This window comes from Watersipora subatra, chromosome 4 (assembly GCF_963576615.1).
Source record: "Watersipora subatra chromosome 4, tzWatSuba1.1, whole genome shotgun sequence".
In the NCBI taxonomy this organism is placed as follows: domain Eukaryota; kingdom Metazoa; phylum Bryozoa; class Gymnolaemata; order Cheilostomatida; family Watersiporidae; genus Watersipora; species Watersipora subatra.
In genome coordinates this window covers 24,033,086-24,056,959 of record NC_088711.1, presented here as the reverse complement: position 1 = coordinate 24,056,959, position 23,874 = coordinate 24,033,086, and the positions used below count along the sequence as shown (strand labels likewise).

At 36.0% G+C, this 23,874-nt stretch overlaps 1 protein-coding gene across 1 annotated transcript in view; it reads right to left on the bottom strand.

Annotated features, from left to right (window-relative positions):
* Positions 1-2,943: 2,943 nt before the first annotated feature.
* The window catches only part of LOC137392800 (E3 ubiquitin-protein ligase rnf213-alpha-like), an 87,332-nt gene continuing 66,401 nt past the window's right edge, over positions 2,944-23,874 (bottom strand). Inside the window, exons 36-48 of the mRNA XM_068079129.1 lie at positions 22,448-22,553; positions 22,032-22,066; positions 20,779-20,876; positions 17,339-17,495; positions 15,903-16,062; positions 11,425-11,540; positions 8,721-8,906; positions 8,312-8,555; positions 6,774-6,918; positions 6,391-6,664; positions 5,980-6,279; positions 5,242-5,438; positions 2,944-3,290 (exon numbers count right to left, since the gene is read on the bottom strand). Of these exons, the coding sequence (XP_067935230.1) occupies positions 3,125-3,290; positions 5,242-5,438; positions 5,980-6,279; positions 6,391-6,664; positions 6,774-6,918; positions 8,312-8,555; positions 8,721-8,906; positions 11,425-11,540; positions 15,903-16,062; positions 17,339-17,495; positions 20,779-20,876; positions 22,032-22,066; positions 22,448-22,553 (2,184 nt within the window). The 3' untranslated portion in view covers positions 2,944-3,124. The remainder of the gene's footprint in view (positions 3,291-5,241; positions 5,439-5,979; positions 6,280-6,390; positions 6,665-6,773; positions 6,919-8,311; positions 8,556-8,720; positions 8,907-11,424; positions 11,541-15,902; positions 16,063-17,338; positions 17,496-20,778; positions 20,877-22,031; positions 22,067-22,447; positions 22,554-23,874) is intronic.

The following is a 23,874-nucleotide window of genomic DNA, read 5'->3' as shown; positions in this document are numbered from 1 at the left end:
ACAAATTGCCATGAGTTGTAATTGTAACAGTGAATATACGTATTTGTATTAAACCACTAGTAATTAATATTATTATATATTGCATTTATTTTATTAAAACATTAAACATATATAACCTAAAGATTGTCAGACTTTCATGCAGTAAACCATTTTTTTAAAAATCAGCATGATTCATTTTCCATTTTACACAGTTCTTTTCAGTAGCTAGTGGAGCGTAGTAGGCATTTCCAAAGAACAGACACTAGCCTGCCGCAGTCCCAGTAGAGCTGAATCCGCATTTTCGCAGTATTTGCAAGCACAGACAATTGGACCATACATGTCTAGAAACTGGCTTGCAATTTACTGGGCGCAACTCTTTTTAAATTTACTAAGGCCAACCTTGATATCTGGATATTCCTCCTTGAAAATCTTAAAAAGATGTCACTTAACGTGTAGTTCAGTGTTTCCGAAGTTTTCATCGCTTACCAGTCTTGTCTTTTACACTGATGGTATCCTTCTGGCTTGGCATTTCTCGACTGATCTTACTGTCCCGGTAGAAATAAGTTATCTTCTCCACTGTTGATTCAAGTAGCTTAATTGTTCCGTGGCTGAAAATTCATTCGCGCTTTTGGTTTAGGCAGACAAACTGCCTGAAGGACAATATCCTGTTTGGTCGGGCTCATCATGGACAGCTATTTACCAATCAAAAGAGCTTTTCTCCATGGAAAGTGTGGCAATGCTGTCTGTAGCTTTTTTCTCGCTCCTCATTCAGACAGTCAGCTTAAAAATATGGAAGAGGTGCTTGTTCCTGGTGTTGAATTAGCTTCTGCCTCTTTAGCGCGATATTTGGCCTTTCTCTCTTTCCTTAGCACGCTTTGCTTCTAAATCTGATGGAGCCATGCGAAATCTTTCTCTCCCTGTGCTATCTACACCTATAAAATCATAAAACTGTGCACTAATATTCATTACAGATTAAACCATATTATGTACATATCATATACATGTATATGGCATGAAACCTGTTGAATGTTTACTCAAATTCGTGATTCACCTTACATCATCAAACCACAAGTAGTGTGATTGATAAAAAATGTTGTACGTACTTGTGTATACTTGCTCAGAAATGTATAATAGGCATTAAATATATTTTACCTTTCATTCTCTAGTTTAAAGCTTTAAATCCATGTTGTGCTTTGAAAATTTCTCTACTCTTACGATCCATCGAATTAGGCATCTTGCAAGCAAATGACATCTAACATAACGCCAAGTATGGCATGACGCTGAGCGTTATGTTGAGTGTGATGTTATTCTGTCAGCCTTGCCTGACAGGGAGGATGGCATGTTTAGTATGGTGTCATTTTGGCAGTATTACCATACCGACAGGAAGTGTAGCATGATTTTAACAGCAGTTTGGCAGTCATTAGAACACATGCCAGTTTGAAAGTGTGAAAAAAGCAAACGTACTTTCTCGGAAAAATTCTTAGTGTTAATGAGGGAAACCTACTTTCTCTACTGACTGAAAATTCAATGCATGAGTGGAAAGTAATTTTTGTAACCATACTTTACAAATACACATTTGGTTCAAGGATTACCTCGTGATTTGCATGCTAGGTGTGTGTGTGTATCTAAAGAGTAATCTTGACAAGTTACATATTTTGAGTTACAAAACTTCATAAAATAATTCTAATTCATTATTTTTCTCAAAGAAACTGGCTTTTAAGACTTGGAATATCCAGCATTACTTTCAAATACCAGAGTATCAAAGAGAACTCCCAAACAAAGGCAGACATCACCATATTATTAAAAATGTCCCGCGCATCACAAATACTTCCATGTACCTATAAAACTATAACTTCGCAGTATCTTCAGCAATTTGGCGCGTTTAGCTAAGCTATAGCAGCCCAAAATCGAATTATAGATGAGAATTTTTTATCTCAGATAGCTTTGAAAGAACAGGCTGCAACTAAATGCACTTAAATTGTGACGCGCGGGAATTACTAATTTTTGCTTGCCTAAATGGTAAGGAAAAATTTGCATTTGCTAGGAAAAAACACCTGGGCTACAAAATCCACTATAGTATTGATTATAAAATGGAAGAAAAATTTATTTCAGAATGAATTGCAAAGTTTGAGAGCATATGATTAATTGTCCCGCGCGTCACACACCATACCAGAAAAACCTACTTGCATGCCCAATATCTTCATAAGAGAAGATTTCATTATGAAAACTTTTGTGTTTCCACATGTCTGAACATGTTTGCTTGCTAATTAACTGAAAATTATGGTTGCTAAAGGCAGAAAAAAAATTGCCTTTGTGTGTGACACCATGCTTGGCCTTGCCCAACAGCCAATATACTGTTGACTGTATAGTTCATAACACAACAGCCAATATACTGTTGTCTATATAGTTCATAACATAACAGCCAATATACTGTTGTATATGTAGTTCATAACATAACAGCTAATATACTGTTGTTTGTATAGTTCATAACATAACAGCCAATATACTTTAGTCTGTATAGTTCATAACATAACAGCCAATATACTGTAGTGTATATAGTTCATGCATTAAGCAACTATTTGAAAATTGTACATAAAACTGGGAATGATAATGAATATAATGAATAATTACACGAGAAACTTTAATGGCATTTGTGTGAACATTTAATAACTTGTGCAAAACCTTTAATAACACATCTTTTATAATACATGTGTGTAATCACACTGTAATAGTGTAAGTACTGTGTATTACACTGTATGTTACGGTGTGAGATACTAGTGTGAGCGAGTATACTCACAGTGTATTACAGTGTAATACACTGTGAGAATCTTTAATAACATGTGTGAGAACATTTAATAATACTTTAGAACTTTTGATAACACATTTGTGCAGTGTAACTCTCTCTGATGTAACTTGTGAAAGTAGCATTACTTTATTGTTAGATTCCATAATTACTGCTACACATCAACACACTCAATTATATATTATAGACTTCAATGTGCTCATCAAAAACCAATCAACATATAAATATAAATAAAATAGTGTCTGTCGCATGCAAATTTGTGAAATGGTAAAATGTATGAAGCATGGTGAAAAGTAATTTTGTTTCTTCTAGCAGTGAATATTAGATTCTGGCAATTAGCACTCAATGCTTTTTTTGCTGTAACTTCCAGAGGTAATTCCAAGTGTTTGCAGCATGCTTTACTTGTAAATTCTCAAGCTGATTCTCTAAATCAAGCAATTGTTTCCGCTTGTCCGTTAGCTCAGATTTGTACTGGGCTCGAGCAAAACTGAGGAGGGAGTTCCATAAACTACAAAATGTAAGTAAAGCTGAATGCTAAAGTTTTAACTAATCGACGAGTAAGCCATGTAAACTAATCGACGAGTAAACCACGTAAACTAATCGACGAGTAAACCACGTAAACTAACCGATGAGTAAACCACGTAAACTAACCGATGAGTAAACCACGTAAACTAACCGACGAGTAAACCACGTAAACTAATCGACGAGTAAACCACGTAAACTAACCGATGAGTAAACCACGTAAACTAACCGACGAGTGACCCACGTAAACTAGCCGATGAGTAAACCACGTAAACTAACCGATAAGTAAACCACGTAAACTAACCGATGAATAAACCGCGTTAACTAGCCGAAGAGTAAACCACGTAAACTAATCGACGAGTAAACCACATAAACTAATCGACGAGTAAATCATATAAACTAACCGACGAGTAAACCACGTAAACTAACCGATGAGTAAACCACGAAAACTAATCGACGAGTAAACCACGTAAACTAATCGATGAGTAAACTACGTAAACTAACCGACGAGTAAACCACGTAAACTAACCGACGAGTAAACCACGTAAACTAACTGACGAGTAAACCACGTAAACTAACCGGCGAGTAAACCACGTGAACTAACCGACGAGTAAACCACGTAAACTAACCGGCGAGTAAACCACGTAAACATACTGACGAGTAAACCACGTAAACTAACCGACGAGTAAACCACATAAACTAATCGACGAGTAAATCATATAAACTAACCGATGAGTAAACCGCGTTAACTAGCCGAAGAGTAAACCACGTAAACTAATCGACGAGTAAACCACATAAACTAATCGACGAGTAAATCATATAAACTAACCGACGAGTAAACCACATAAACTAACCGATGAGTAAACCACGAAAACTAATCGACGAGTAAACCACGTAAACTAATCGATGAGTAAACCACGTAAACTAACCGACGAGTAAACCACGTAAACTAACCGACGAGTAAACCACGTAAACTAACTGACGAGTAAACCACGTAAACTAACCGGCGAGTAAACCACGTAAACTAACCGACGAGTAAACCACGTAAACTAACCGGCGAGTAAACCACGTAAACATACTGACGAGTAAACCACGTAAACTAACCGACGAGTAAACCGCGTAAACTAACTGACGAGTAAACCACGTAAACTAACCGGTGAGTAAACTACGTAAACTAATCGACGAGTAAACCACGTAAACTAACCGATGAGTAAACCACGTAAACTAACCGACGAGTAAACCACGTAAACTAATCGACGAGTAAACCACGTAAACTAACCGACGAGTAAACCACGTAAACTAATCGATGAGTAAACCACGTAAACTAACCGACGAGTAAACCACGTAAACTAATCGACGAGTAAACCACGTAAACTAACCGACGAGTAAACCACGTAAACTAATCGATGAGTAAACCACGTAAACTAACCGACGAGTAAACCGCGTAAACTAACCGACGAGTAAACCACGTAAACTAACTGACGAGTAAACCACGTAAACTAACCGACGAGTAAACCACGTAAACTAACTGACGAGTAAACCACGTAAACTAACCGGCGAGTAAACTACGTAAACTAATCGACGAGTAAACCACGTAAACTAACCGATGAGTAAACCACGTAAACTAACCGACGAGTAAACCACGTAAACTAATCGACGAGTAAACCACGTAAACTAACCGACGAGTAAACCACGTAAACTAACCGATGAGTAAACCACGTAAACTAATCGACGAGTAAACCACGTAAACTAATCGACGAGTAAACCACGTAAACTAACCGACGAGTAAGTCACGTAAACTAACCGACGAGTAAACCACGTAAACTAATCGACGAGTAATCTTTAGACATAGAAACATTAGACACCACCGGAAAGAACTGAACAATAGTCAAACAGAATGAACAGTAATCTGTTTGGGAATGAGCTGCATTTGTTACCTCTCTTCACTCCACACTTTTTCATCAGATTTCAAATCAAAAGCTTCTCTGTTTAGCTCTAATGTGATATATTTGAATAGCTCAAACAGAATGACCCTTGTTCTTGTCACATTAAGTTTGCAAAGGGCATCCAGACCACCCTTCAAATCTTCTGAAAGCATTTCTCTACACTCGCTGTGAACATCGTCAAATGGTTCCTACAACAGGTGTATAAGTTTGCCAGAGACAATTGAGGCATACATCAAGAAATAGATGTGCTGTGAAAAAATCTATTATGCACGCATCTCGAATGATGACAATAATGAAGCCAAATGCGTTTATTTGACTACAAACCTTTTTGAAAACGCTGTGATAAGTACAACCCATTTTGATATCTTCCAATGCAATTAACACTGTGCTATACGTATATACTGTTGGAAAAACAGTGATGATCACATCCAATGAAGACACACCAATGGCTGTATTACTAAAGCAAGGTTAGCTACATCTTTTGCTCTAGATGCTCTGAATATTACCAAATTTTACTGAAACATTGGAGAATAAACTGCCAGGGTCTTCAAACCTTACCAAATAATGAATATTTGCATTTAATAGAACTGTGAAATAGTAAAAGAGAAGGCATATTCCAAATAACATAACGAGTTACAACCTATTGCAACATTTTAAAGACTCCTAATTGCTTTATTTTTATGGTTTTAGCAACAAATTTTTGATGTCTATAGATTTATGTGTTATTACCTGATCTTGAGCCATATGCAGCTCAGTTTGATTGTATTTGATCAAAAGCCACGTTTGCTTGACGTGTTTGAGTTTTACAGTCTTCGATAAATATTCTGCCTCTCTTCCAAAAACGTAGTCGATATACTCGGTCAAAGGCTTCTCTCCGTCTATGTCACTCATCACCGTTAAAAGATTAATAACAATCTTTAGGTCTTTCAGAAGAGATCTGAGAACGTGCAGGTCTTTTTCAGACTTATGTTGCAGCTTTTGACGTATATTATTTCTCAAGTCTTCCTCCAGTTGACTCGGTAGAGGCACCTGTAACAAAAATGATTACCATTTATTAGGAAATGGCGGACATTCAACAATCAATAACAACTATCAACAGCTGCTGCGTGAGCTTCTAATTGATGATATCATTTTCATTACCTGGTGTTCATCTAGTGCAAGCATTTGCTTGTGCAGATCAAAGTCACCGTCAAAAACATAGCACGGCAGAGTCTCATCAGAAAAGCTTATCTTCGCCTTGTTACGAATGTATCTGTGTTTGATCTCTTGCTCAATGTCTAGCCAGTTGTAGACTACAGAAGTTGTTTCCTCCTGTTCATATTCACTATGGGCAGCAAAGAGACTCAGTAGCTCATCTTCACTGCGCAGGCTCACTATGTTCAGGTGGTTAACTGCTGAGAGTCGTATTGGAGGGCTGCAACAATATTAAATCGGCTCGAGCGATGTGACTATCGCACCAATGATTCAGTAGAATCCGGTTTGAAAAAAACTACAAAAAGAGATAGTGATAAAAGAGTACACACCTGGCATGTGATGCTACCATAGAATTGTGCAGTTCTACAAGGGTCTTTACGAGAATGTAGGCAGGTGATCTATTGCGTTGTCGATCAATGAGGAAATCTTTTACAACAGACTCGGTGGTGAGTTCCGGTAAGCCCAGGGATTGGTCTGTCAAGTGAAACACAACTTGTAACTATACCAGACTCACGCAATGGTGGCCTTAATTCAACATCTCTCTGTTTAATAAAGTGTTATGTGATTCAACATCTTTCTGTTTAATAAAGTGCTATATGATTCAACATCTCTCTGGTTAATAAAGTGCTATATATGTTGAACATCTCTCTGTTTAATGAAGTGGTATGTGATTCAACATCTCTCTGTTTAATGAAGTGCTATGTGATTCAACATCTCTCTGTTTAATAAAGTGCTATATGATTCAAAATCTCTCTGTTTAATAAAGTGCTATATATGTTGAACATCTCTCTGTTTAATGAAGTGTTATGTGATTCAAAATCTCTGTTTAATAAAGTGCTATATATGTTGAACATCTCTCTGTTTAATGAAGTGTTATGTGATTCAACATCTCTCTGTATAATGAAGTGTTATGTGATTCAACATCTCTCTGTTTAATGAAGTGTTATGTGATTCAACATCTCTCTGTTTAATAAAGTGTTATGGGATTCAACATCTCTCTGTTTAATAAAGTGCTATATGATTCAACATCTCTCTGTTTAATAAAGTGCTATATGATTCAACATCTCTCTGTTTAATAAAGTGTTATATGATTCAACATCTCTCTGTTTAATAGAGTGCTATGTGATCCAACATCTCTCCGTTTAATAAAGTGCTATATGATTCAACATCTCTCTGTTTGATAAAGTGCTATATATGTTGAACATCTCTCTGTTTAATGAAGTGTTATGTGATTCAACATCTCTCTGTTTAATGAAGTGTTATGTGATTCAACATCTTTCTGTTTAATAAAGTGCTATGTGATTCAACATCTCTCTGTTTAATAAAGTGTTATGTGATTCAACATCTCTCTGTTTAATAAAGTGCTATATGATTCAACATCTCTCCGTTTAATAAAGTGCTATGTGATCCAACATCTCTCCATTTAATAAAGTGCTATATGATTCAACATTTCTCTGTTTAATAAAGTGCTATGTGATTCAACATCTCTCTGTTTAATAAAGTGCTATGTGATTCAACATCTCTCTGTTTAATAAAGTGCTATGTGATTCAACATCTCTCTGTTTAAAGTGCAATATTATTCAACAGCTCTCTGTTCAATAAAGTGCTATGTGATTCAACATCTCAACATTCAACAGGGTAAGCCTCTCTGGGATGAGCCTCTCTGGTTTGATAAGAGTTTTTGGAGGTTGTTGACACTGCGGTGATTGTAGGATACTTTTTAGATTAGATTAGAGATTAGTAAGTTGATTGGGTGTCATTCATGATGAGCCTCTCTGGTTTGATTAAATGGTAAGATATGATAAAATGGTAACATATCAAGTGAGATCAAGGTTGTATTAGAAACCCTGACAAAATACTGACATACCAAGGAAGGGTAAGGTCATGTTCCAAGCCTTGATAAACTGCTCTACTTTTTCCGTTATTCCTGGATAAGCTTCAGAAATGCTCTGACAGAATTGACGAATGGATGATTGGGAAGCTTCTTTACGACTGAACTTGCTGTGAAACCGACTGTGCAGGATGTCTATGAGCCGTAGAGCGTCTGGCAGCCACTGCATTGCTACGAACATGCTGCTATTTCCAACTACTTTTTTAAGGACGAGGCATTGCTATAATAAAAATGCAGCAGTCAATGAAACGGTATGGAGATTGAGAAAGCGCATGAGATGGCTCAGATGGATTACGCATTGCAAAACTAGACTAGACAAGTAGCAAACTCATAAAAAGATACAATTGACTGTAGCAGTTAACTTCTGTAGGTAAGAAGGCATCACCTGTGAAGAGGAGTGAAGACGATACTGCAGAGCGAGCAGTGTCGGGAGCCTCTTGTACTTCCAGAGGTTGGGAGAAACTAGCAGGTTGCTCTTATCAACTGGTTTGTCAAGAACTAATAGTTTTTCTAGCCTCTCAGAAACAGTGTTTTTTCCAAAAGTTTTGCTCAAATCACGAAGGCGTTGAGTCTAAAAATATGAACTAAACCTGTCACTTTCATAAGATAAAAGTGAAATTGCTATTTCACCAAAAGAAATAAAAGAACAAATCTTGAAGGATTGTTAGAAAGAAGCTATCAATCATTTCCATTTGACACTAATATGTGCATGTACGTGTATATGTACGTGTATATGTACGTGTATATGTACGGAGAGTTAACACTATTTATACATACATGTAAGTATTAAATGAGGCAGGTTAAACACTGTACATGTATATATATAGATATGTACATATATATATATATACACCATAAAACTTTTAATCGAACGCTATGACGCTCTATTTTAAACCCTTGCATTATGGTGGCGGACCATTGAAGGCAGCGTTCAAATAGAGGCTGACGTCTATTTTTTAAATGGCTGGTCAGAATTTTTGGAAGATAAATTTAGCCCTATTACAGGCGAAGCAAATGTTACCTATATTTTGTCCTCTTCTTCCGGTGGAGCGATATCAAAAATTTTGAATGCAGTAAATATGCTAACTTACCTCTAGCTTGTCAAAGATCTCTTAATCAATGTGCATCGAGAAACCGAGAAATATCTCTACCAGTTAATATCTATTGCTTGCAATTGACTTGCGATGATATTATAGCCTGTGTCCTTCTTTGCAAATTGTTGCAATTTTCAATTTTTATTATATTCTAAACTTGAAGACATATTTTTTTATATTTAGACAACATTATTGAATAAAAGTTCATTTCACTCATTGATATGTTTGCTACAGTTTGCAGCCAAAAGTGGCTTTTTATGTGCAATAGAAATAAAGTGGAGCTATGAGTATCGATCCATTGCAAGCTGTGCTAAGATATCCGCATGGATACTATTAAGTAACATGCTATAAATCTGCATATTTACCAGGTATACAACAATAATCTATCAAATGATACAAATATATATTCATGAACAAAAGACATAAGCAAACCATACTTATATTACATGCAAAAACAAAAATAAACGTTTATAAAACAAAATTATTTCCATCATTTGCTCGGATCGCTGAGTCCTGATTGCTGTTTTCGATGGAACGAACATCTTCTAGTTGTTCAATACTTTCCACACTGTCTTCTGGCCTCAAAGCCTCTGCACTGCTGAACTAATCGAGTGTAGCATCCAAACAATTTTTCGGCGGAGCAAAACCTTCACGCGCTGCATTTAGTACATTAAAGTAACTTTTAGCACTAATCCAGTGCTAAAAGTTTGCTCACTAAACGAAACCTTTGGTCCAAAACTTGTGAGCCAGTTTTTAAATGCATGTCCTTCGAAGTATTAAGACAGCATTAAACAAGAAACTACTATTAGCCTGAAACAGTTAATAGTTATTTCTATGGCGTTGCTTTCCAACTTCCATCTACCATTGTAAACTTAGACCGCTTTTTTTATAAGTACATGTACTTCGAAGTATCAGGACCGCGTTAAACAAGGCACCACTAATAGCCTCAGACAGTAGTAATTTGTATAGCGTTGTTTTTAAAGTTCATCTACCATCGTAAAATTAAGCTGTGTTTTTATATATGTAAGGTACTTCAAAGTAGAATGAACGCGTTAAACAGAGAACTACTACTAGCCTGATACCGTTAATAATTATTGCTACAATGTTGTTGTCAAAGTTTTAACAAAAAACATGAAAAGCTTTGGAATTGGACAACGAGAAAATTAATTGTTATTGATATAAACGATTCATTTTTAATACCATTTTGTGGACACTTTTCTACTGATTGGTTGATACTATGGACTCGAAAAGATCAAATAGTGTCAAAGTGGCAGTCAAATGGAGGTGGCGGTCTATTTTTCAACCCTTCTCGTAGGGTGACGCTCAATTGAAGGTGGCGTTCAAATAAAGGTGGCGTTTAATTAGAGGTTTTGCGGTAGATCTCAATAATAACAAACAATGCTGTGAATCAAATCACATACTACATCAATAGATGTAAAGAGTTTGTTACATACAGGCTTTACAAGTACAAAATTCCAAATGAAACGGAACATTTATCTACTTTTAGGTATATACAAAAAAGATCAGTTTGATAAAGCTAGCAATAGGTAAGTTCTATGAACATGTAATGCTACATGAACATTATCAATAAAACTGGCACAACTAAACATGTTATCACAAATATCCTGGTATAGCTTGGACTACATTTTTGGGGGCAGTAAACAATATACATGTATTTTCATAATATTGACAAAAGCTTCTGTAGATATCTTCACCCATTCAGTAAGCATTTACCTAGAAACTGCTAGATGAATGTAGAAATTTAGGTCTAACTGTTTATTATTTAACTAACAGTTCTGTTAGTTGAGATATCCTTGTAGATAAAAAAAAAACTGACATCAATAGCTCACTTTTTTGTACTGGGCATGCCTAGAGAAACATTTAAGAGTTTATTTAGTTTGCAGTTGTATCAGATTCAAAAACTACCAAATATGGGTGCACAAATGTTTTTGTTCAGCTTGTTACGCTACATACAATAACAATAAATATTCCAACCTGCTTTTCAAATGTTGGTTTGATGAAAATAGAGTCAAACGCATTCTCCCAATGTCGTCTCTGTTGAAGTCGGGAGCTGATTGTCAAGGCTTTTTCCAAATCTTCGTGTCGAGTGACTAACAAAAATACATGTAAAATTATACTATAATATAGATAATAGATAATATAGATAATAAGATATACACTATAATAACTCTACTTATATCTTTTAAATTCTAATAACTTAGAAGACAATTTTGTTTGTACTAAATCCTAAATCTAAAGTATTCCTTGTTTCTATCGTAAATCATAATCAGTTGGGAAAAATTGTAGAAAAGTGGTTGTCATGTCTATTTAATGTAATTGATAAGCAAAGATCATATTAACATAAACTTAAGTTATTCAAAACTATCTTTAATAACAAGCATTGAGCCAAAAATATAACACGTAAAACTTTGATCATCCCAAAAAATACTGCAAAATATGATTTGTTCGATAACAAAAGTAACGATAACCTTGAAATTTAAAGATACTAAGATATTTAACGAGACAATCTGGGCATATATTGATGTTAGATAATTAGATGTTAGATATTACGATTTGGTCATTGCAGCTGAATAGTAACATGTATAAGTAGAGCTGTACAACAATTATAGAAATTAATCGTGATTAATAACTGGTCTGAACCAGTTAATCTTCGATTAATCTTAGAATTAATCTAGCAAAAACCTGCATATTTGAAAACAAATAATACAGCTACATAAAAATTAATTATATTTGAGACAATTATTGTTAACAAGAGTACATGTTATGTACAATGTACATAAGTTACAACGTATTAATTATTATGAGTATGAAAATAGCCCATGAAAGTCTATTATTAAGCCAGCCAAGAGTTGAGGCAACAGTTTATTCGCATTATCTGAATGAAAAGATGCCCTATTCCTACAAACAATATTGCCAGCTTTAAAGGATAGCCGCTCACAGGGGACAGTAGTGGCAGTAGTCAGCAGTAGTAGTTATTGTCTGCGATAGCTGGTGATGAATTCTGAGTGGTATGTTGAGAATTAGTTAAATGATATATTAATGATGATGTGCTGTGGTGGTAGGCAAATTCTTTCTGGCATACAGTGCACTTCACTTTTTTGTTTATGCTTCCAATAACGTCTGTAAACGCGTCAGTTAATACGGAGGACAATTTTCTGCTTTTATGTTCCAATAATGTGTCAATCTTATTTTACTATTATTCTAAAGCTGAAACATGATTGTGATTTTTGAAAAATTAAAATACATGTATAATTTACCTAAAAAAGTTTTCAAATATAAACAAAACAAATAGACTGCAAGATATTAAATAATACTGAAATCGCGTTGTTGCTATTACCTAGAAACATGTTCAAACAACTAACAACATGGCCGCTTACTACTTGATCGACATGGCACTTCTTTGTTGTATAAACAAGTTTTACGTTAGTGACTGACTTAGTGTTTTCATAGTTGAGTGCAAAATAATTGTCGTTGTATTTAATTGGTAAAAAAGTGTTGCTAGTCATAAACCACCTTGGTTGCATTTTATTTGAAGATTAATTGGCTCAACTCAGTTAATCGTGTATTTGTATTGATCACGTTAATCGTTTAATTAACGAGATCATTGTGCAGCTCTATGTATAAGAGACTTGTGTTATATACTGTACCACAGACTCATTGTCAAACTCTGTATCACAGACTCATTGTCAGACTCTGTATCACAGACTCATTGTCAGACTCTGTATCACAAACACATTGTCAGACTCTGTATCACAGACTCCTTGTCAGACTCTGTATCACAGACTCCTTGTCAGACACTGTATCACAGACTCAATGTCAAACTCTGTATCACAGACTCATTGTCAAACTCTGTATCACAGACTCATTGTCAGACACTGTATCACAGACTCATTGTTAGACACTGTACCACAGACTCATTGTCAGACTCTGTATCACAGACTCATTGTCAGACTCTGTATCACAGACTCATTGTCAAACTCTGTATCACAGACTCATTGTCAGACTCTGTATCACAGACTCATTGTCAGACTCTGTATCACAGACTCATTGTCAGACACTGTATCACAAACACATTGTCAGACTCTGTATCACAGACTCATTGTTAGACTCTGTATCACAGACTCATTGTCAGACACTGTACCACAGACTCATTGTCAGACTCTGTATCACAGACTCATTGTCAGACACTGTACCACAGACTCATTGTCAGACTCTGTATCATAGACTCATTGTCAGACACTGTATCACAGACTCATTGTCAGACTCTGTATCACAGACTCATTGTCAGACTCTGTATCAGACTCATTGTCAGACACTGTATCACAGACTCATTGTCAAACTCTGTATCACAGACTCATTGTCAGACACTGTACCACAGACTCATTGTCAGACTCTGTATCACAGACTCATTGTCAAACTCTGTATCACAGACTCATTGTAAGACACTGTACCACAGACTCATTGTCAGACTCTGTATCACAGACTCATTGTCAGACACTGTACCACAGACTCATTGTCAGACTCTGTATCACAGACTCATTGTCAGACTCTGTATCAGACTCATTTTCAGACACTGTATCACAGACTCATTGTCAAACTCTGTATCACAGACTCATTGTCAGACACTGTACCACAGACTCATTGTCAGACTCTATATCACAGACTCATTGTCAAACTCTGTATCACAGACTCATTGTCAGACACTGTACCACAGACTCATTGTCAGACTCTGTATCACAGACTCGTTGTCAGACTCTGTATCACAGACTCATTGTTAGACTCTGTATCACAGACTCATTGTCAGACACTGTAGCACAGACTCATTGTTAGACTCTGTATCACAGACTCATTGTCAGACTCTGTATCACAGACTCATTGTCAGACTCTGTATCACAGACTCATTGTTAGACTCTGTATCACAGACTCATTGTCAGACACTGTACCACAGACTCATTGTCAGACTCTGTATCACAGACTCATTGTCAGACACTGTACCACAGACTCATTGTCAGACTCTGTATCATAGACTCATTGTCAGACACTGTATCACAGACTCATTGTCAGACTCTGTATCACAGACTCATTGTCAGACTCTGTATCAGACTCATTGTCAGACACTGTATCACAGACTCATTGTCAAACTCTGTATCACAGACTCATTGTCAGACACTGTACCACAGACTCATTGTCAGACTCTGTATCACAGACTCATTGTCAAACTCTGTATCACAGACTCATTGTAAGACACTGTACCACAGACTCATTGTCAGACTCTGTATCACAGACTCATTGTCAGACACTGTACCACAGACTCATTGTCAGACTCTGTATCACAGACTCATTGTCAGACTCTGTATCAGACTCATTTTCAGACACTGTATCACAGACTCATTGTCAAACTCTGTATCACAGACTCATTGTCAGACACTGTACCACAGACTCATTGTCAGACTCTATATCACAGACTCATTGTCAAACTCTGTATCACAGACTCATTGTCAGACACTGTACCACAGACTCATTGTCAGACTCTGTATCACAGACTCGTTGTCAGACTCTGTATCACAGACTCATTGTTAGACTCTGTATCACAGACTCATTGTCAGACACTGTAGCACAGACTCATTGTTAGACTCTGTATCACAGACTCATTGTCAGACTCTGTATCACAGACTCATTGTCAGACTCTGTATCACAGACTCATTGTCAGACTCTGTATCACAGACTCATTGTCAAACTCTGTATCACAGACTCATTGTCAGACACTGTACCACAGACTCTTTGTCAGACTCTATATCACAGACTCATTGTCAAACTCTGTATCACAGACTCATTGTCAGACACTGTACCACAGACTCATTGTCAGACTCTGTATCACAGACTCATTGTCAGACTCTGTATCAGACTCATTTTCAGACACTGTATCACAGACTCATTGTCAAACTCTGTATCACAGACTCATTGTCAGACTCTGTATCACAGACTCATTGTCAGACTCTATATCACAGACTCATTGTCAAACTCTGTATCACAGACTCATTGTAAGACACTGTACCACAGACTCATTGTCAGACTCTGTATCACAGACTCATTGTCAGACACTGTACCACAGACTCATTGTCAGACTCTGTATCACAGACTCATTGTCAAACTCTGTATCACAGACTCATTGTCAGACACTGTACCACAGACTCATTGTCAGACTCTATATCACAGACTCATTGTCAAACTCTGTATCACAGACTCATTGTCAGACACTGTACCACAGACTCATTGTCAGACTCTGTATCACAGACTCATTGTCAGACACTGTACCACAGACTCATTGTCAGACTCTGTATCATAGACTCATTGTCAGACACTGTAGCACAGACTCATTGTTAGACTCTGTATCACACTCATTGTCAAACTCTGTACAAAAGTACTGATATGCAAGGCAATGCAATAATTACCTTTTTCTATTCTGTCGATGACGTCATGAAGTAAAAGGAGGCACTCATCAGTATTTCGTGCACAGCAGAGAGCTATGTTCTCAATATCCATTCGAATGTGAGCCTCCAGAAATCTTTGCACATCTTCATTGTCTGGTACAGGAGTGATCATCCTACAGACCTGCATGCAAAATAATAGGCACATAAAAGCTACATGTAATTATTCGTCTGCATTATAGCATTGCCATGTAGAGCTATGGCAAAGTCTACATAGTTTAGAATATGCGCAGCTATGGCAAAGTCTACATAGTTTAGAATATGCGCAGCTATGGCAAAGTCTACATAGTTTAGAATATGCGCAGCTATGGCAAAGTCCACATAGTTTAGAATATGCGCAGTTATGGCAAAGTCTACATAGTTTAGAATATGCGCAGTTATGGCAAAGTCTACATAGTTTAGAATATGCGCAGTTATGGCAAAGTCTACATAGTTTAGAATATGCGCAGCTATGGCAAAGTCCACATAGTTTAGAATATGCGCAGTTATGGCAAAGTCCACATAGTTTAGAATATGCGCAGTTATGGCAAAGTCCACATAGTTTAGAATATGCGCAGTTATGGCAAAGTCTACATAGTTTAGAATATGCGCAGCTATGGCAAAGTCCACATAGTTTAGAATATGCACAGTTATGGCAAAGTCTACATAGTTTAGAATATGCGCAGTTATGGCAAAGTCTACATAGTTTAGAATATGCGCAGTTATGGCAAAGTCTACATAGTTTAGAATATGCGCAGTTATGGCAAAGTCTACATAGTTTAGAATATGCGCAGTTATGGCAAAGTCTACATAGTTTAGAATATGCGCAGTTATGGCAAAGTCTACATAGTTTAGAATATGCGCAGTTATGGCAAAGTCTACATAGTTTAGAATATGCGCAGTTATGGTAAAGTCCACATAGTTTAGAATATGCGCAGTTATGGCAAAGTCTACATAGTTTTGAATATACGCAGTTATGGTAAAGTCCACAGAGTTCAGAACACGCGCAGTTATGGCAATGAAAGCAAGAAAGGTAGAAACTTGAGACTCTTAGCCGAGTACACCAGGTGTAACATAATAGCCGAGTACACCAGGTGTAACATAAGAGCCGAGTACACCAGGTGTAACATAAGAGCCGAGTACACCAGGTGTAACATAAGAAAGGAATTAAAGTAGTCCTTGCCATAAACTGCTCTAGACCGACCTACCAGCTTAAAAAAACAATTTTTATGACAGAATGTTACATAATTTTGAGCTAAAACTTTTCAAACGAGTAAAGCCGGAATGTTCAGAATAAGCTGCAGTTTTTTGCTAGAATCGAACCATTGAAGATCAAGTCTCGAGAGAATTTTATCTATTAAACATAAAATTACAACCAATAACACGTCGAGATCAGTAAAGTACTCGAATAAAACACTTACTGGCTTTCTGTTGTGAAAGAGGAAAGAGGCGAACATACAGAGGTGCGTCAGACATCTAAGGACAGCGCATGACAATGAGTTGAGATCTCTCACAGACTGAGCTCCAGTGCTAGTTCGAGCAGGACCAAGGGTATGACCTGCACGACTCCTACCAGTGCTAATAAATCAGAGGAGCGACGAGTTGACTATTGAGATACTGGTTTACATTGTGTATTCATCTAGATGGAGATTTTATAACTTGCACATTTTATTCTGGAAAAAACTACTATGCATTAAATTATGCCAAGTAGGATAGTACTTTTATAGAGGCAGTGAATAAAAAAATATTAGTTTTTAAAATTTAGAGGCTAAAATTTGACTACTGTATATTCCTGCATATAAGCCTATCTTGCATATAAGATGACTCTTGAAGAACAACAATGAAATCAGGGAATTTATAAGAATTTGCATATAAACCGACCGTATATATCGTGACACTCCGTACGAACCTATCACAGCAAAGAGTTGTGGAAGTGGAGCGAATTTTGTAGGCTTAGTACAAAACGTTTCAGTTTGGTGAGTGGTTGTATAATTAGCCTATCATACCTCGCTTAATCGAAAGAAAACAATCATCGGTTTGCGTTGAGCTTAAGAAAAACATGTTTGCATTTCACGCTGACTTTAGTTTAGTGACTGACTTTAGTTGCGCTCTGCAAACAGTGCATTTTTGATGTCTATTTCTTCTTTCAGACGCATTACAGCTACATGGGTTTCACAAATTGTATATTAATGGACATCTGTTGGGTGATGGTAGCAGCGACGGTAAGTATTTATTTTTATAACAGTAGTGGTAACTTCCGTGACTTAAAACCTGCTTAATTTGTCAACCATGGCGGCATGAAAAGGACAAAAAGTGTCCCAAATTCAGTCTGCAACATATTTGTGGGCTTTTTATATCATCAGGTGTAAAATTTTAAGGCTATTAATTTGGCCAAATGTTATGACAGCATATGCTCAAATGTCAAATATTTGGTTTTACCGCACATTTGACTGCCTCGATAAAAAAATTTATTTGATAAAGAAAGAGTTAATGATAGGGGTAACTATTATTGAATCAGTGTAGGACATTCGCTTCCTTTAATGGTAAATCAGACATTTCTTAGGTAAAGTCTTTCTAACTGCATGTGACGGTGTGTAAAATGCTAGTGTATGACCAACCAACCATGACTGTTATTGCAGTCATTGCGTACTATTATCAAACAGGAGGTGCTTCCTATGCGTGGGTACATTCATAAACAAAAGCTGGACAGAAAAACCCTACATGCACTGATTCAATTGCATTTATTTTTCAATGAATTCTCACATGAGACAATTCTTTGAGTGGAATCCATTGCTACCATACAAAACATACTGTCCCTACGAGGTTACCAGTCACGTGCTTAGCATGTTTTGAGTTGTAGCTGACAAAATTAAATTAGCATAAAGTCATTTCGATTGCTTTCATAATAGTGTGTGTAAGCCGGACCTCTACAATTTGTAAAAGATTTTGCGTTCTAGAATTGGTTTATATGCGGGGATAGGCTATATGGTATATACATACTGTATTCTTGTTTAGTCTTTGAATACAATCAATAATCAATAATTGACTTAAACTGGTTGTTTAGGTTGACCAGATATGAGCAAATTTCTTTTAACAAACTTCATATGTAAAACAAGTCTGAACTGAAATAACAGATATACAAGCTTTAATTCGCGATGTTGAATGGATTTAGGGAAAATACCAGAGATTTTATAACTTCGTTTTAGTCCAAACAGAACAATGTAAGTGAAACAGTATATTTACTGAAAAAAGAAATATGTATATTATTATCATCACAGCATAGTTTATGCTAAAAATTGGCAAAAGCATGAATTTTGTGAGAAAAGAAAAAGATGGTTATTAGGATTGGTAAATTAGTAAATCTTGTGCTCGCCACTACTGACAAATTTCTTTTATGAATGACTGAGTTACCAGATTTATGCACCAAATTCACACAAAACTAAAACCTCCTCATGGCAAGACAATTATGCTGAGCTGTCGATATCATTTGTTAAAACTGCTGTGCCAAAGCCATAAAAGATACTGCAAGCTGTGGTATGTAAGGTGACAAAAAAAACTCGAGCAGTGTGTTTTTGACAATAATATCTAAATGCAATGAATGGCAAAACACTTATTACACTAGAGGTGGAACGAGACAGGTTTTTTAAGTTCGAGACGAGACTCGAGACACTGTCTTGTAAAAATTGGAGACACGAGACAGTAAAATAATGAGCATTTGGTGATGATTTCACTACACAAGTACTAGCTACTTGGTATATATAAAATTGATAAAACTCTTTTTAAATTGAATTTTCACCTGGTGTAAACGATTTAAATACAACATTTTAATAGTGATATGCAAGTAGTTTTTGTAAACAAAAGTGACACAAACAGCTCTAAAATACCGAAGTTATATATTCTAAGAATTTTGAGCTTGATTGATCATAATTATTATAAACATATTGCTTTGTACGTGTATATTTTTAATATCTATTGAATAGGTCTTACTTTTTAATGTAATGTGTAATGAAACCGATAGCCGTCGCTCTACAAAGAAATACCGCAGCTAAAAGAACACACGATAACACTTTCATTCTTATCGTTTCATTAATGTTAAGTTTTGTTGGTGTATATTAACTGTAGTAGGGGTATATGTGAATTATACTTAAATTGTACTCATGAAATTATATTAATTACTGTATACATCTATATGTATATTCTTATATTGAACTAACAATAACGTCATTGTTAACCGAACACGGACTATGGTCGACACGGCCTTTCGTTCGTTTCTCCGTGTCTGGGCAAGTTTTACCCCCAATTGGTAGTATATAAAAGAGGCCCGAATTTTATGAAGGGCAGTTAGTGTTTAGACACGATACGATAAAATACAGACATTTTACCCGCAAAAGTCTTATTTATTAAATTGGATTATCCGAAGGGTAATTAGATACGACCCGGTATCTGTTTTAAGGACACAGAACCGAACTACAATATATTAACAGGGCCATTGTCCGGACTACATGATTAGACTCGGTGGCCAACATAGTCAATAGCAACAGGTAGTAACGGACCGGGTATAACTTTAAAGTCAGTTGCCCGCAATCCATTACAATATATGGAGGTGTTGCTACCGCAAGAAGCCATGTTTTAACAACCGTGCGCAGGCGCTTTAGTTCTATTTCCTGTCTCGAGTTTGGCAATAGTTAAGTCGAGACGAGACCGATACGAGACAGGTCGATACTCGAGACATATCGCGTCTCGTTCCACCTCTATATTACACAATACGAAATGATCACCATCAAAGACTCTTTATGACCAGACAAATTGCAAAAATAGAAACTTTAAAATTGAGAAGATAAAAGCACGAGATGATACTAACCCATCAATAGCCTGAGTGTATGAACACTCTCCAGAGAAGGCGATATATGAGCCACAACCAGTACTCTGACAAATTCCATGATCATCAGCTTTAGTCTCCTGCAACATTTATATAAGCTTTCATATTTAGTGAAAATTTGGTTGACAATAGCCCGTGCCATTGTAGAATCACTTTTATGGTTACAGTTGTTCTCCAGTCTCACTGCAATATGCTGCCAAGGTTTTTTCACAAGTTTTCACCCCTAGTGTAAACATTCCAAGTAGCCAGTCAAAGACGTTTACAAACATTAGTGCAGAATATGAATATCGATCATTAAAGTATGAACATTAGTGCAGAATGTCATGTTATAATTGGTTAAAAACAGTTTATTTTAAAAGCAGAACCTGATTTTGTAACATAAATATGCTCATTACACCACACCACATATTAGCAAACAACTCTTGAGAAAGAAAAAAAATAACAGCATTATCATGTGATACTACTTCCCAGTATTGTGAGTATCTGTTGGCCAGTGAAAGTCACAACAAACCATACGGATAGGCATGATAATCTAGTTAATAGACTATCTGTGTGTGCATTGTTGGGTATGAGGTTTTACATTAACAAAATGTGTACAAAACACAAAACTTGAAAAAATGCAAGAATGAAAATCCTTCGGCTGTAAGACATATTTGTACAAATAAATCATCACAAACCCATCACGTTAGATTAAACACATTATAGGCACGAAATAGCAGCAGTTATACCAAGTGGTAGAAAACGATTGCTGAAAGCTGCTACAATATAGTGAGAGTCAGAATACTATGAGATGATAGAATATAGTGAGAGTCAGAATACTATGAGATGATAGAATATAGTGAGAGTCAGAATAATATGAGATGGTAGAATATAGTGAGAGTCAGAATACTATGAGATGATAGAATATAGTGAAAGTCAGAATAATATGAGATGATAGAATATAGTGAGTCAGAATAATATGATATCATAGAATATAGTAAGAGTCAGAATACTATGAGATGATAGAATATAGTGAGAGTCAGAATAATATGATATCATAGAATATAGTGAGAGTCAGAATACTATGAGATGATTGAATATAGTGAGAGTCAGAATAATATGATATCATAGAATATAGTGAGAGTCAGAATACTATGAGATGATGGAATATAGTGAGAGTCAGAATTATATGTTATGATAAAACCTTTATTAGAAAGAAGGTATAAATCGCTACAGAGAAGATGGCCAATACTCACCTTGTTATGAATGCTGATGTGACCTCTCGGACACCCTAAAATATTAATATATAATACTGTGGCTACACTTGGATTCCCTCTGAACATTATCAACAGTGAGTTAAGATGAGGTGGGTACATATAGTGTTTCTGAGCTCATTCATTTGACATGACACGCTACCTAACAGCTATCCAGCTATTTGACCTGGGATGTTACTTAACAGCTATCCAACTACTTGACATGGCATGCTACCTAACAGCTATCCAGCTATTTGACATGACACGCTACCTAACTGCTATTCAGCTATTTGACATGGCATGCTACCTAACAGCTATCCAGCTATTTGACATGGCATGCTACCTAACAGCTATCCAGCTATTTGACATTGGCTGTACATGGAGTAGAGGTATACTTACTGGAGTACAGGTATACTTACTGGAGTACAGGTATATAGCTCCATCATCATGAATTTCATCATGAGCTGACATCTCATCTCTTAGAACTTCATCTGGGTGGTCAGGCATGGTTGGAAAAAGGAGCATCTAGTCAAAAAGCACATCAAGATATAGGATACTACTGTTGTTAGAGTTTTATAGGGATATTCATCGTATAAAAATATTGTTGATCAAAAAGCGATGCAAACTATATTACTGTATTATATATTACCGTGTATTGACGGATTTTTGCTATTTGAATGAACATTCGGGATCTTTATTACATGAACGAAAATGTTTTAGAAATGCCGAGTTTCATTCCAAGAATATTCGAGAGCTATTCAGCTTCAACAATCCAGCTTTAATAAATACACTTATAAGAAGATAGCTTCAAAAAATACATATTTACTACTAGAAATTCCACTGTCATACAGCCCACGACCAAAGAGATGTCCAGAGATATTGGCAAAAAAATAAAGGGTACTAATGGTTGAGAAATGCAATATTAGCAATCAAATGGCTCTGCAGTGCAATAGGATAACTGCAATGGTAGCTGTAATGTACTGGGTGTGGGTGTTATTATATACAACAATAAGCAATAATGAATGGAAAAGATGTTTATATTTTCCCCCTGCAACAGGAGAAATGCAATATTGGCCAATATTAGAAGTAAAATGCACTGATATTCTTAGAATAATCAATTTTATTAATATAGTAATAATAGAAAACCAATACACAATTTTGTTTACATTTCAAAACGTCATAGGTAGCAATATCGAGAAGTTGTGGTATTTATATAGGTTTTTAGAAAATTTATTTAAAAAGTGTTTGGTCATGACAAACAACAACAATGAAAGGAAAATATTACACGTTTATATCTCTCCCTTGCAATAGGAGAAATGCAATGTTGGCCAATATTATAAGTAAAATGCACTGATATTATTAAAATAACCAATATTGTTAATATAATAATACAGCAATAATAGAAAACCTATGAGCGTTAATGCGTCTCGAAGATTTCTGCAAACTGCAGCAAAATAAAAGCTGTTATAAAAGTGTTATAAAGCTGTAGGCCTAATTTACTGTAATGTATGTAATTCAACAACAATAAAGAAATATGTTTATTATAACTCTGAAATGCAAAATTAGAAGTAAAATGGCAAGCTACTGTGTACTATACAGTTTGAAAGTTGGTTGCGTTGAATGTAGAATGGTTTTGATAAGCGATCTTTAACAGAAAGCAGGTAGGAGCATTCACTCGTATAAAAATGTAGCAAAATAAAAAATGTTCTCGTCATGAAGGGGCGTTGTAGTTTGGCCTTAGCTTGTACGTAAGTTGTAAAGAATTTCGGCTAACGTTTTAAATAATGAAACCTTCGGTGATTGGACAAAAAACATAGGCTGATAAACGGTGTACTACAATTTCGTA